General features: G+C 35.9%; 1 protein-coding gene across 11 annotated transcripts in view; it reads left to right on the top strand.

Annotated features, from left to right (window-relative positions):
- Positions 1–16,067, top strand: part of LOC145996137 (uncharacterized) — a 187,200-nt gene that overhangs the window by 142,378 nt on the left and 28,755 nt on the right. For 7 of the 11 annotated variants that reach the window (XM_083132462.1, XM_083132458.1, XM_083132466.1 and 4 more), the window contains exons 5-8: positions 2,760–2,786; positions 8,120–8,260; positions 12,773–12,872; positions 14,904–15,043. In XM_083132462.1, coding sequence (XP_082988588.1) covers positions 2,760–2,786; positions 8,120–8,260; positions 12,773–12,872; positions 14,904–15,043 — 408 coding nt within the window. The remainder of the gene's footprint in view (positions 1–2,759; positions 2,787–8,119; positions 8,261–12,772; positions 12,873–14,903; positions 15,044–16,067) is intronic. The other 4 variants (XM_083132459.1, XM_083132463.1, XM_083132464.1 and 1 more) reach the window with 4 other exon arrangements.

Below are 16,067 nucleotides of genomic sequence, written 5' to 3'. Positions count from 1 at the left end.
GCATATAAGCACACTATTTGATGTAACATTAGAACTGTAACATGAATCGATCTAAGAATAAATGTCTGATGAAGGAAATGAAGTGTGTGTTCTCCTGAGATGTTGCATAAAATATTGTGTTTATATTCGTATAAGAACCGTAAACTACAAGAAAAATAGTACTACATGTTGTTGATACAAAGATAGGTCAGAATAGATTCTTGGTTTGGTGAGATACCGAACTGAAATTCATCCTTCCCAAGTGTCATTTCTGGATACATCACTGTGAAACTATGACTCGGTAACCTTTTGAGCAAAGTAACTGTGAGACAATTACTTTTAGAAAGTAACTCGTGAGATACTGGAAAATGGTTTATAAACATGGCAACATACTAAATGTTCCTCATGCCATTGACAACCAATGAACCATTGAAAAATCCGTAAGCATGGGGATTGAACATTGAAATGATTCACTTTATTCACCCCTATTTTTTTATTACAGATTCGGATTTTACGGAAAAAAATACATAAGTTTTGTCTGAAACATTTTTTTCGATTCGTGATAGATGGCACTATAATCGACAATTTTTTATTTCTTGAATATTTACACTATAGAACCAATGTATTTCATTTCGCAATTCATTTAAATTCAAAAAATAAAACATTCTCGTGCATGAACTTTGTACTAATTCTTGACAAATCTTTGAGATTTCATTAAGCTGGTAATTTGCCTATTTAGAACATTTAAAGTTAGATTCGATATTTGTTTATTTTTTTATTGTTGTGTCAAAGATGCTTAACAAAGCTACAACAGAAAAAAAAATAAAACAATGTCAAGAAACAGTTCCTTTTTAGACTTTTCCTGTTAAATCATTGTTTGTTTATCATTGTTTTTTAGATCACAAGAATGCTCCGAGCGATTAATTTGACTAAGCTGTTGATACTTTTTAATATCAATGGATGTATTAACTGTAGAATAGAAAATTGAAATGGTTCTCGTGTATGGAGAATCTGGCAGGAATCTCCGTCAAGCTGTCGTTGTTTATGTTCAGCGTTTTCCAGGCAGGGTGCGTTCTTTCGCTTCGTTTCAACGTACAGTCAATCAATTTACTACTGAAGGAAGTGTTAAACCTAAACAAAGGAATTTGTTTTACAACAATTTCAAGTCCTGGAACAAAAATGTTTTATTTTTTGAATTTAAATGAATTGCGAAATGAAATACATTGGTTTTAAAGTGGAAACATTCAAGAAATGAAAATTTGCTGATTAAAGCGCCATCTATCAAAAATCGAAAAAAATGTTTCAGACAAAACTTATGTATTTTTTTCCGCAAAGTCCGAATCTGTAATAAAAAATAGGGGTTTCTATTTGAAATTTCAAAGTTGCCCCCCGCCCCACCTACAAGAGGGAAAGGGGGTGTTCTTTTGTTGCACCACTAAACTTCCCCCTCCAAACTATCAACTTTTTATTTCGAACATTTTTTGTAGGATGATTTTTTTTTCAAGATATTCAAATGATTCAGGTTAAAAAAAATCACCCTATATATATATATATATATATATATATATATATATATATATATATATATATATATATATATATATATATATATATATATATATATATATATATAATGTGTGTGTGTGTGTGTGTCAGCAACACTGGATGAAACAAAAAAGGAAATTTTCTTTCAGAATTATTGACTTCAAAATATTTTTCGAGTATGAATTAAATAGATGAGTATATTGCATAAATACATAAGTATAATAGTAATAAAGTGTACGAGAATGGTTCCACACTTTTCTTTAGCCATGGCAGAATTAATGCATCTGGATTTTCCCTCCAGCACCTTTTAATACAGCAGGATTTTTCCACAGGTCTCTTTCAGTGTTCCTAGTGTATGGAAGTAATTATGAAAAGCAATAGTTTTGCGTAGTGTTGATCAGAATCAATATGAGCATTGCAGCATTACTTTACCATATTATCTGAAACATTTCTCCTTCTCTATAATTAACATACTAGTTATTGTCACCTTCCCACAACCTTAGGGCTTGCAAAAATGCAAAACTTAAAAGATTTGATTCAATCCAAGATTATTATATATTGTACGTAATAAACAGTATTTATAACTAGGACATGGATTTTTACATGCTTAAAATGGATAAATATTTCATTATGTGCTATGTCCAAAAAAAAAAAAAAATGAAAAAATATATTTTTTAGTTTGCCACATATTTTACACATTAATCTGCTACTATCCATGGCTTCTATGCATGAATGGTAAGAGTGTCTTTATAACCAATAAATACATGATTTTAAAAAGAAATTGTAAAGACAAAAGATGAGTTGTATGTTGAACCTTTCGAAATAATCTGTAACTCCACTTATCAGGTTGTAAAAGTAAAATTTGCTTTTTTCAGGTCAGTTCATTCATCCATAAACTTAGATTTCACTAAAATATCTTCACAACAAGTGCCAGTTTATCAAGCTAATGTCACGTTAACTTTTTCCTGGATAATGCTGGTGAGAAACTGATAGCGCTTCAAAAGTTAGTGATTTTTATTGTGCACTGCTTGTTTCATTTTCAACAATAAAAACATAAAATATGTATTTGCTAAAAGAAATTAAATATTCAATGTAATTTGTAATTAAAGAATGGCTTCATATTCAATATAATAGTAAATATTTATGTACTTAAAAATCCATGTCCTATTTATAATTATATTTAGTGGTGCTTCAAGAGGGTGCATATTAAAGCTGTTTGTTTTAACTCTTTCCAGACAGCTGGGCTGAGTCCTTCTATTCAGGTAGGTTTGTGAGGCAGGTTGCAATAGCTTTTTTCACATGCTTTTCCTTTGCTACATGCTTTCATCCAGCTGTCTGGAATATGCAGTATTCATTGTACTGCACTTTAGACTGATGGAGACCCAAGAAATTTTGCGTGGATATGATGCATATCTAGTCCTTCAATAATTAGACCTCTAAAACACACTATATTAACGTACACCAAACGTGCATAATGCTGTACGAAAAACAAGTATTTCAGAACTTTTTACCCTCGAGGAAGGCACTGTTTCATCACGTACAGTTATTGTTTTTTTGTCCTAAATGCTAAGTGCTAATGGCACAAAGGCTTAGGCCAAAAACACTACAAGGTGTGATGAAATAGTGTCTCTCCTGGAAATGCGAAAACTTTCTTGTCTGATATATATAAGAAATTTGGAAGATAATATTTAGAATTCAAAATTACTTCTTTGTGTATGCATGCATACGTGTGTACATGTGCATATGCATGCCGGATCCAATGGCAAGCCATTATTGCAAAGATAACCCTGCAATATTAAGGATCCTGTTTAAAAATTGGGCATTCTTGTTTTGTTTTTTCTGAAGTTCTGCATAAATATATTCTGATCAGTTATTTAAATATCTATCTAGGAGTTGTTTTATTGATGAAGATGTTTTCTTGGGATATCAACCAGGTGATTTCCTGATAGGCTTCCAAACTTTCGAGAGCTAACGTTACTCTCATCTTCAGGGATTGAAGTGAATCCCAAAAGATGAGAGTGACGTTAGCTCTCAAAAGCTCAAACCCAGAAGATGAGAGTGACGTTATCTCTTGAAAGCTCAATCCCTGAAGATGAGAGTGACGTTATCTCTTGAAAGCTCAATCCCTGAAGATGAGAGTGACGTTATATCTTGAAAGCTCAATCCCTGAAGATGAGAGTGACGTTATCTCTTGAAAGCTCAATCCCTGAAGATGAGAGTGACGTTATCTCTTGAAAGCTCAATCCCTGAAGATGAGAGTGACGTTATCTCTTGAAAGCTCAATCCCTGAAGATGAGAGTGACGTTATCTCTTGAAAGCTCAATCCCTGAAGATGAGAGTGACGTTATCTCTTGAAAGCTCAATCCCTGAAGATGAGAGTGACGTTATCTCTTGAAAGCTCAATCCCTGAAGATGAGAGTGACGTTATCTCTTGAAAGCTCAATCCCTGAAGATGAGAGTGACGTTATCTCTTGAAAGCTCAATCCCTGAAGATGAGAGTGACGTTATCTCTTGAAAGCTCAATCCCTGAAGATGAGAGTGACGTTATCTCTTGAAAGCTCAATCCCTGAAGATGAGAGTGACGTTATCTCTTGAAAGCTCAATCCCTGAAGATGAGAGTGACGTTATCTCTTGAAAGTTCAATCCCTGAAGATGAGAGTGACGTTATCTCTTGAAAGCTCAATCCCTGAAGATGAGAGTGGTGTTATCTATTGAAAGTTCAGTCCCTGAAGATGATAGTGACGTTAACTCTTGTAAGCTCGAAAACCTATCCAGAAATCACCTGGTTGATACCCCGAGGAAACCTCTTCACCATTCACCGTCAAGAAAACTTCAAGAATTATTTCAGTTGCTTTATCGTTCTCCTTTTGATGTGTTAGTGCAAAAAACTGCAGTGCAAGTCACTCGAGAACAGTAAAATAACAGTGAATACGTCTAAGTTGTCCGTATGTCCTCTTTTCCTATGTTATAAAATTATACTGAAAATGCACACTGAAAGAAATGTGTTGTATTTGTGGTTTATATAGAATATCTTATTATTTTGTTTACAATGTTCCCAACTTTCAAGGTGCTAAATTTCCTGAAATTGTAATTTGAAAGTTTTGTAATAGTTATGTATTCCTTCACAAAAACTTTTTCAAGACAGTTGTATTGTTATTTTTAATTAATTTGTTACAGGAATATTGTGGTATATTATTATAACCACCAGATGCCAGAGAAACATTGTTTGTAAACATTTATTCCGCAGTTGGCAAATATTCAGTTTCCATTCCCATTTATTCAACTAGAAGAAATAACTTTAATCAAATCTGTGTTTTTAGATCTGGAATTGACAACAAATTCCCTTCAATGTTTTCGAAGTGTCGCATTATTTTTGCCTATCTGATGTTTTCCCACACACACGATAAAAATTATCTTGTTTCACACAATTATGTAAATTTGGCAACGCTGGAGAGCAAGAAATATCAAAATTTTGGTTTGCAGTCTGAATATTGTTTTCAAACAAGCATTCCTGGACTTAGAATATTAGTAGTTATGTGATATGGAAAGTTTTCCTGCAGTTTTTGTATATATGTGTATGCATAGCAGTAGTTATGTGATATGGAAATTTTTCCTGCAGTTTTTGTATATATGTGTATGCAGGGTGTATTTGAAGGAAGATGAGGGGATGATATATAATGTGTATGATATCCTGATGCTTTGTAGAAGTTATATAACATTTCCCCCACTGAGAAATACATGCACTTAATTTTTGTGTTGCATTCATACAGTTTTGAATTGTGAACTTATGTATAATAATTCATATTCAAAGTGAATGTGAAGTCTTTTGTATTAAACACAGGGTGGTCACAAATTATTGAATGCATTTCAGTGATTAATAGTAAAAAGCACAAACTAAATTAAAAAACCATCTAATTGTAATTATAAAAATCAATTTGCTAAGATTTTTGCTTTGAAATATTTGAGAATTACATCAAAATATCAAATTACATTTTATGTTATCACAAAATTCAGGTTTATGACACAAAACTGGTGCAAAATTAAAAGAAACCTCGAATTTTGCATAATTTGTAGGATAATTACTCTCGGATACTTTCAGATACCGATACCACTGGTATCAGCAGATTCCAATACATTGACATCGGTATCGGCGCAGCCCTATTCAGGGCATAGATTATGACACCTTTAGATTTCTTTAGGTATTTGTGAACAATGTGCATCTACGTAAAAAAGTGGTAATGGACTACCAGCTGGTCACACCATGTGCCACAGAAGAACATGTTGTTTTACTATTCATCATAAAAATGCTTGTAGTAATTTGTAACCACCCTATATTTTTATATTTGTTTTTCTAAATTGAATGTATATGCCTTAGTTTGAACAACTGTGTCCAATCTAGTACTCAAGAGTGGTAGAGAAAAATAGTTGAACCACGAAGTTTAGGTATCTAGACATAATACAGGGTGGCCCAAAAGTGCCACACCATAGGCTGTATTACAATATTTGTTCAATGTATTGGCCAGCATGATAAAAAACACAACCGTAGGTGGTCACCCATCGCTCGCAGGATGTGGGTTACCAAGTCTGCAAAATAGCACGCACTCGGAAGCAATTCGCTGACATTGTCCTTGATTTTCACACTGTATCACTTCCGTCTTGCTTGGCTCCCTGATCCCCAGATTTGAATCCAATGAATTTTGCAGTATGGGGCTACCTAAAAGCACTGCGTCCGCATAGCAGAATGACTTCTACCCATTCCTCAGCAGTCAACATGGTAAACTTACAAGAAGAAATTGCATTCACATTTATAGTCATACACATATGGTGCAGGACTTTTGGGCCACCCTGTATACGAATGTCAGTGTTCTGAATATGAAGCAAGAATATGTGCCATGAAGAAATTGATTGAAGGATTTGTCATTGGTGCAAGATTATGGAGAGTTGGATCTTTGTGGCAAATTTGGCGCAGAGAACGACTGTAGGAGTGTTTTGATCAAAGAGAGGAAAGGTTCCTCAAACCTCCAAGGACTGGTATTGTGATATGTGAAACAGAAAGTTGTCCAGTAAAGCGAGTCTAAGAAAGGATGCAACCAGAAAAAGTAGGGCAGAAAATTTAGGTGTGGTATGAGCCGAAACAACATCAGTGTCCACGAATTCTCACCATGGATAAGATGAGGAAACTAAATCATGGGGTAAATTGGAAGATTCAAGGTGATAGTGAATGGAGAAGTGGCTATGAGCAAGAAAGAAATGAAGGATGCATAATGCCTAACTGGCAAACACATTTGAGAAGACAGGAAGTAACCATGTAGCTGTATTTTATATTGCTTTGTGCCACTTTTGGCAAATTGCCCCTGTGATGTCTCCGTAGCAGTGGCCAATAGAGTCCTGCATGGGACCACTTTCGCTCGCTCTTACTCATACGAGTGCGAGTCTCCCACCTTTGAGCGAATACAGTGGAATATCGTTTTAATGTGACAATAATCATAGACATATATGTAAAATATCCAGCTTGGTAATTTCAGCCAACAATCATCTATTTCATTTTCCCATATCACTGTGTATTGTTAAGACTAAACTACATTTTAGCATGGACATGACTATGTTCACTTAGGTTTCAATTTCCTACTACTACAGACAAATTACGGTTATACTTGCACTACCGGGCTTCAAGTGTACACTGCTCGTTTTGCCGGTTCGAGTGTTATTCGCTCGAGTGTTCTCGATTCCATGTGTCATCTAGCGTCGTCTGTACAAACTATTTGGCACTATAGCAACATCCTCTCCTTGCAGCACTATATTGGCCAACAACATTGAGTGATCCACTCAAAAATCTCACCAATTTAGCTTCTTGGTTTGATTCCTGCCCTGTTCATGGAAATTGGTTACTTTTGTGAATGTTCCTTGATCAATTAAATCTAATCAGCATTCATCTTCATCCTCATAATTAGCCCAAAAAGGAAGAAATTGGTGTAAAAATAAGAGAAATATAGTTTCAATGAAGATTCAAAGAAGTAAATTTACACTATTGGGATAGAAAATGTATTTAAAACACACAGCCATGAACATAGGCAGCAGGGCAGAATTGTGCTGTTGCCACATATGGGAAAAACAAAGCGAGAGCAGGACAAAAGTTGTTTGTTCCCGCGGACTGTGTGGCAATGTCAATCGGGCTCCGTTTCCTAGTTTGAGCGTCAGACTGACCTGTCTTTGAGAGCTGGCGATCGTGTGAATTGAAAGTTCGTTACAGCCCCCAGAAATCGAGCCCCACATCTACATGCCGGACTGCTCTTAAACCTTTGAACACACTGGGTTGTGCTCTGACGTAACAACAACATGAGCATCTGCCACCTGCCTAATCTCATGGCTATGCTTTTAGTTGTGGAAAACCTGGAAATGTTCTTTTGTATCTCCCATAATTGTTATCCCTTTCAATCCACATACAACACATGTGGGAACTTGTAATGTTGTCTCTCAGTGTGCAAATTAGTTACTTTTCTTCTATGGTTAATTGCTAGTCTTCAGTATAATATTTAAAAGGAAAAGAAAAGTTACTGAGAGGAAATTTTTGGTTTAATGATTATTTCTTCTCCAGAGTTTGGGAGGTCTAGCCAGCTTTCAGTTCCAAGCTAAGCCCGGAGGCGGTACAGGGGCTATGGTACCTGTATCGTGTAGTGCGTCGTTGGCAGGTGGCAAGTTGACTGCAGGCCCAACCCTTATGCCAGCTGCAGCCCAGGTCATTAATCTCATTACTCAGCTTCTAAAAAAAATGGCTTCAGTTGGCCTGCCTATACTAGCACTTCCTGTCCATACAGCTTTTATCATCTCTTCTTACCATGTGGTTCAAATTCAAAATAACCAAAGTTTTTATATATATAAATGGTGCCTTTGGGTTGTATTGGTGTACAAATGCATCTCAAAACCATTCAAGTATCTACCAAGGTTGCATTTTAGTTCAATGTTGTCTTTCTACTGTGTAACACTAACAACGTACAGTGCCGTACCATTTGACATATGTGGCAGGAACAATTCCACACAATCACATTGAAATTTCTACATAATTTACAGTGGTAAATACAGTAGAAACATGATTTTATGTTCTCAGATTTACATTTTCCCGCATTATACAATCAGTCTTTATGGTCCCAATAGACCAAAATCACTTAAAATTTTCACAGATTCACAGTTTTCTTAGTTCTAACACACATGTACTAGAGTTGTAAATAAAGTAGTGGCAACACTGTCAGGAAAAGGTGATAACACCGTGCATGTGCTATCAGGCAGTGAGCAATGCCAGTTTGGGCCCATGTCAATGAGTGAAGTGCCAAAGGTGGTCGGTGCAGCGAATGTTGTGTATGTTGTAGGTTGAAATGAACACCACTTCTGTGAATTGCCCTAAAACATGTTTACAAAGGTAGAGAAGTGATTGTCATGGACGTCCGCAGGATTTTTTCCAGGGAGGGGAAGGAAGGTATTTTTTTTTCCAGGGGGGCAAACAAGGCACATTTTCCCCAAAATTAGTGTTGTTCCCTAAAAAAAAAAAACATTGCTTAAATTTGAATTTTTGGTGTTCATGCAATAATTAACACACATTATTGTGGCTAAAATGAAATTATATGTGTGAAATACATAATTTTTGGTTGACTTTCATTTTCCAGTGGGGCATGCCCTCCCCTTGATCCCCCTTCCGGATGCCCATGGTGATTGTGGATCAAAATCCAGGTGGCCCATGGCAAAAATGCATGAGAATGTCATCAAGACTTGCATGAAGCCTGCATCTGATGGTTGCACAATGGTGACAATATCGGGAACCCAACAGGATACAATTTTCCTCATGTTGTTGTTCTAACTGATGCATTGCAACCTCCTAAGAAAATGCACTTATCCATTGTGCAATATGGCTAGGTATTGTTACTGCAGGCTTCATGCAAATCTGATGACATTCTCGTGCATTTTTGCAATGGGCTACCTGGATTTTGATCCACAAAATGGTGTTCATTTCAACCTCCTACATACACAACAGCACTCGCTGCACCGACCAATTTTGTCACTCCACACATCAACATGGGCCCAAACTGACATTGCCCGATAGCACATGCATATCACTTTTTCCACTTTATTTACAACCCACATATTTGCCAATTGCAGCTGCAGAACTAAACACCAATCAGCTGCAAGATATTATGACACTTCCGCCATCTAAACGTTAAACGTGCAAGATCTTGCAGTCAACTTGAAATTTTGTATGGCTCCCCGAATTAAGAATGGGTTGAAATTTCGCGATCTTGGTTGTTAATGAACAATACGGGAGAAATAGAATCTCAGTATGGGAGCTGGAAGGATCCAAAAAAAGATAGCTCTAATACGGGAGATCCGTGAAATATGGGAGAGTTGGTCATGTGACATTTCCCTGGCTTGAACAAATATGAATCGAAACTTATGTGAAAATAACACTGCAAACAATTTGATGTATCCATCTATCATTACCTCCCATACGTAGGTAAGAAAACCTTTACGTGAAATACTAAGTTACATATTTTTAAAAATTCATACACAATGTAAATAAACCCACCAATAATAAAATCTGGTATAGACCAGAAACATTCGTGTCGGTGGGTGGGATAGAAATTAACTGACGGAAGTATAATTATCAGTCATCTTAATGTCACAATTTTTATCACTGGCATGATTTAAATACATTTTCCATCATTTTATGGAAATAGTGCATTGCACTCTCTGTTCCATGAAAGCACACAGGAGATGTGAACATCTACAGTGAAAAATAAGATGCAGGAGTTTACATGACATAGTCCCTTGTATGCAGCCTTGGTATTTGCTTTGGGGAAACAATGGCTTTGTGCACTGTGATTATGGCCTTTCTCTCTCTTGCTTCTGGTAACTTCAGCTTAGGACTCAATAAAATGTAATATTGCAGGGTTTTTTCGTGCAGTGTGGCAACACTGTTTTTGTCAATAAGGCTTGCTATTGTGATAAAAATAAGATCTTCCAAATGCTGTTTTAGGGCACACTTTCTCTGGTTTTTCCTGACTAATTAAGAACCATCCCACCATTTTGTTTTTATCAGCTTATTACTGGGAATTTGTGGTTTTGTTGTATGTGGGTTTTCTAACAAGAGGTCATCATGTGTACTGAAAGTAGTGGACTGTATATAATATGCAATTTAACAGGAGGATGTGGATTTTTTAATGTTTAAGTATTGTATACAGATTGTAGTTGTACTGCAAAATGTACAAGAAGTAGTCTCCATGCATTGGTGGAAATTAAAGGTCGTGAAATTTTGGATGTGAAGAATTTACTTTTCATGATTGCACATAGTGGAGACTGTGTTTACCTATGTCATTTGATGTTTACATATGATTTTTAATGTTTCAAGTGTTTTAAAATATGGATAGATTGATATGAAATTTTCACCGATACTGATAAAGAACTGATAGAACATTTACCAGTACCGATAGCCTACCAATCCGATATAACATTCCAAATGGTTCATTGACCTCTTTAATAAATGTATGTTGGTAGATGAACCAAGCTTTTGCAAACCAAAATAATCTTCATATTTAGATATTTACTTTGAAAAAGAGTACAGAACTGAGATTATTTGTTTATATTACAGCTGAGCTGATACCACGTTGAACCAATACTCTTACCCGATTCCCACCGATATCGATACAGATACTTGAAAATTGCAAAAATTAAAATTTGTTCAAAACTTTGATCACTATTGGTGTGTAAATATTCTTTTCCAATTATATGCATTAATTTACCAATACATTTTGTTTAGTATATTCAAGAATTTCACCAGAATATGAACATAGATAGTATGTAATCTCAAAATTAGATATTAGATATTAGAAGTTTTTCATGCAAAATTGGTGCAAATAGAAAGATAGTTTGTATTCTCCATAATTTCACGGATAATTACACTACGCGAAAGTGTCGCGTGGCATTTTTGCGGACCCCGTGAAAGACCAATATGTCGGAAAAGTATCGGTACATGAATTTCAACCGATACTTTCCGATACATCAGCTCAGCCCTAGTTTATATCCATAAAAATTATAACGAAGTGGCACAATATTGCACGAAATTGGATGATATTTATTGATATATCAGATTGGTAAAGTTATCAGTAATTTTACCGATTAACCAATACATCGATATCGGCCGATACCAATAGTGTCAATTAATCTGTCCCTTCCCTAGTTTAAAACAAAGAACGTGACAATCAGAGATTCTTCTTGGTGTTGATTTTTCATCAGGATTAAGAATGAGAAAATAAATTGCTCTTTATTTTCATAACATAAAGAAGATTAGAATTCATTTCTTATACAAATTCATATTAATTCACCATTTGGCTGTGATCTTTTGGAGTGGACAGGGTAACATGCTACAAAATCAAAGATTCCAGGTTTAAAACTTTGTCAGGCATGGATGTATCCCTGTGTTCCATTGCCCTTTCATTAGTTCATCATGCTTTGGGCTCCTGCTACGGGACAGGCACAGGTTCAAGTTGCGATAAATGCAAATGCAAACTCCCCTTAAAATACCCCCCACCCATTACATTTTTTGTCTTTGAACAACTTTTAAAAGGAAGGTTACAAACGGTAATTACAAAATATATTGCGTATCCGTCCCCCACTTACACAATTCCAGACCCCTCCGAAAAGAAATCCCGCGTATGCCAATGTCTTTGCCAGATCCATTGTTTTTTAACAAAAGCAGTATTCCGTTAATAGATAGTGTGGATTTTCAAAATTATTTTTATAAAGATTACAAACTTTTTATCTTGTGTTAATGCATAAATATTGATGTTCTTCTTAGGTGTACATAACCACTTTTTGTGGATACAAGATAATATAATACAGTTATAGTGGTTTATATTTTCCCTGTGATGTTTAATCGTGGTTTCCCAGAACTTTTCAAGCGTACACCAAGATAAGCAAGCACAAGTCTACAAAAAAGTGTACTAGCCAGTAAGGTTGCGTGTCTGTTTATCTTGGTGTAAGCTTGAAAAAGGTCTGGGAAACCAGGATGAAACATTGCAGCGAAAATAAAAACCACTAAAAATAACTATATATTATATTATTTTGTATTAATGCATAAAGCATGCAAAACTGTCAGTTGGTAAGTTAAGCAGGCACAGACATTCTGTTCATTTTCACAGCCTCATTATAATTCAATAAGAATGTGTGTAAATGGAAGTATTCACATGTGTTATATTCTTTATAGGTGATAGCAGCTGGTAAACCTTTCCAACCAAATCAGCTAGGTCCTCATATGCTTACGCAAGGAAAGTCTGTCCTCCAAGGTGGACAAGCTGGTATGTTTAGTAAGTGACTTCGTAAACAATTTACTGAAATATAACAGAAAATATAGAACGTTAAGATTTCTTAAAATTTGCTTTGGTATCTTTGCTCTAGCTGTTTTAGCATGGGTTGATTGGTCTAGTAAAATGGGATGTCTGCGGTGTTGGTGTGTGTGTGTTTGTGTGTGTGTGCATGTGTGTGTGTCGGTGACAAGCAGAATATGGAAATGCAACTCTCAAACGTTAATTTGGCAAATTATATCATACTTTAAAATGGCTACTGTTCAAGGGAAAGCAATGTGTGAAATTTTTTCGACGGTCCATTACTGCAGCACAAATCTCGTTATTCTCCCACAGTGCTTGCAAGTATTATTAACAGAGGGGGTTGGGGAAGAGTGAGTTGTACTTATGGATTGCACCTCACGTTGCAGTTGTTTGGCGTTTTTGTTTTAAATCCACGTTATGCCCAAATAGGCTAATCAGGATGAGTCCTACAACTTAAAAGTCTGGTCTGAGCCACAAAATGCCTCCAGCAGGTATTGAACCCAGGACCCCTTGATTTCAAAGTGTTGGCATAACCACTACGCCATTGGGGACGTCCACATACATTGTAGTTGAAGTTGATTTCTAAGTTTATTTTTAAGCTAGATAAAGCTTGTTAAAAATATCATGATAATAACCCATGGTGCGACAGCTCGTGAAGGCCAGGCCCCTACCTACCGACGGCCAGCGTCACTCCTATCTGCCAGTTATGGGGTGACGTGTGCTCAGCATGACAAATCCTCAGTCGTTGTTGTAGATTTGCGTGACTGAGTTCAGCTACTCATTCATAGCTCCCAAATTTCCTCACAATGGTGGGTGGCCACCTGTCCCGTACACAGGCCAATATCTCGGGAGAAAAGTTGTTACGTTTCTCCCCAGGAGACTCAAATCTGTGTGTGTCCCGTAGCCGTAGACCGCACAGCTATGGTGCGGGACAATAAGAAAGGAAAATAAAGAAAGACAGTGTTATCACATGAAATTTTAACTTTTGCACAACACCAGGATATTTTAGGGCAAGTAATCGCAGAACTTCCAAGCATTGTTATATCAATTCAAAAGTCGGTTAACATCATATATATCGTATTCAACTAGCAGTTTTAAAGAATTCTCAACCATCTCTCCACGCGAGTAGACTAAACAATAGGAAAAATGTGATTAGGGAGGGGGGAAGTTGCCCCTACACTATGCCCTCTTAATGGTATGCTTGTCTACAAGTGAGGAACTGTTCTTGAAATTTTGGTAAAAATTCAGTTTCCAAAGATCACATATCTTGTCACAAGAATCCATTATGTATTTTCTTCTTTTTTCCTCTGCTATTTTATCATTATATATATATATATATATATATATATATATATATATATATATATATATATATATATATTGTTTTTAACATAAACTGCCTTGTAAAGTAGATTTTCAGATATGCATTTTCTATTTCAAAGAGAAATTCTGTGGAGGTCATACAGGTTATGCACATACCGAAATGTAGAACTGTTGTATTATGTGTTTGGTTACCTTTTTTTTGGGCCACCCTGTCTATTCCATGTATACATTAAGGGAGGGTGATAATGAACAAGTCCAATCAATTAATAATTCTAAAAACATCAAGAGGTGTATAAATACCACCACCAATCCCCAAAACTAGAATTCTATTTTAAACTACCTCTTGATATTAAAATTCAATTAATGTTTATTACTATCACGTTACTTTATGTTTTTCAAAGAACATTTGGAATTTTATATCTGATTATATCACTATCAGTCAAAATTTTGTATCGGACACAAATTTATAATATTCATATAATAATTAACATGTATTTTTTGGCATTTCATGCATGTCGGGAAGTAGAATGGAATTAGTAGTGAAACAGAAAATGCAATGTCGATGTTGCTTAATATATCATGTTCACACAGTTAAACCTCAAGTTTACAGTGCATGTACATTTCTAGCAATATCATATTGTAAAACTTATTGTGATAGTGAACAGCACCATTGTATAGTAGAAGTAGCCTCTTTTCCAGGGTACGCTACCATCCCAACGACCACTAACCAGACACTGGTGATCAGCCAATTGGGCGTGATAAGCAGCCAACCGAATATTCTTCCTGCACACTCGGCAGCTGGAGGAAAACCAGGAGATATGCAAAAGGTTAGTCATATATTTATTATCTCACATGTGACAGGAATTGAATAAACTAGAAACTTGTTAGATTGTAAGTTAGAATTAATTGTAGATTAGGCACACACAGGAGATTTACTACGTAGAAATTTTCAGCGAAAAATGCAGGCTCGACCGGGACTCGAACTGGGGTCTCTGGCATACCGTGCCATTGCTCTAACCATTGTTCGCTATCACTGTTTTACTTGCGAAAAATCAGGCGAGACCAGGCCGGCTCGGTAGCTCAGTGGTTACCGTGCCAGAGCCCCGGGTTCGAGTCCTGGTCGAGCCTGCATTTTTTGCTGAAAATTTCTACGTAGTTAGAATTGACTCAAAATTTATGTCAGATGTTTTCGAAATATATTTGTTAGTTCCCCCTTTTTTGAGAATAACCAATATGGCCAATAAATATATAATGGAAGTGACTGGTGTTTTTTCCTTCAAAATTATATTCTTAAGCTAGTTTACATTATCTCAGTTCTAATGAACATAATATTAAGGCTCGGGCGGGCATTTGGCCGATGCCAGGATAACTTTTTACAAATTTTCCTCTGTTCAAAAAACTGCTTTAATCGGCTACAATCTGAAAAGTTACACGTGCTTAGAATTCGTTCAAGAACTTCACGTGAATCTTTGTGTGGTTTGCTTTCGCCATTGTCTAGATATTATCCATAGTTTAATAAACTATCGTAGAAAAGAAACTATTAGAAACTATCTAGACAATATTGAAACACACGAAGATTCACATGAATGCTCTAGAAGAAATTGTACAAGCACATGTAATTTTTCAGATTTTCGAATATCAAAGCAGTTTTACCAAAACAGGAAAATTTGGGGAAAAAACTGTCCTGGCATCAGCCTAAGGTCCAATCAAACCTTAACATGTATGCCTTGCATAAGTTCTTGTAATTACAGTCTATTTCTATTTTGCTTATATCGCTTTTCAACCTCCAGGATGATGATGATGATCTGATGAAATGATGCATAAGTGCAATGATACCCCCATGCCAGATGA

The sequence above is a fragment of the Lepisma saccharinum genome, chromosome 12, assembly GCF_977018435.1.
Source record: "Lepisma saccharinum chromosome 12, izLepSacc3.1, whole genome shotgun sequence".
Taxonomy (NCBI): Eukaryota; Metazoa; Arthropoda; class Insecta; order Zygentoma; family Lepismatidae; genus Lepisma; species Lepisma saccharinum.
This window is presented reverse-complemented; position numbering and strand designations above follow the sequence as displayed.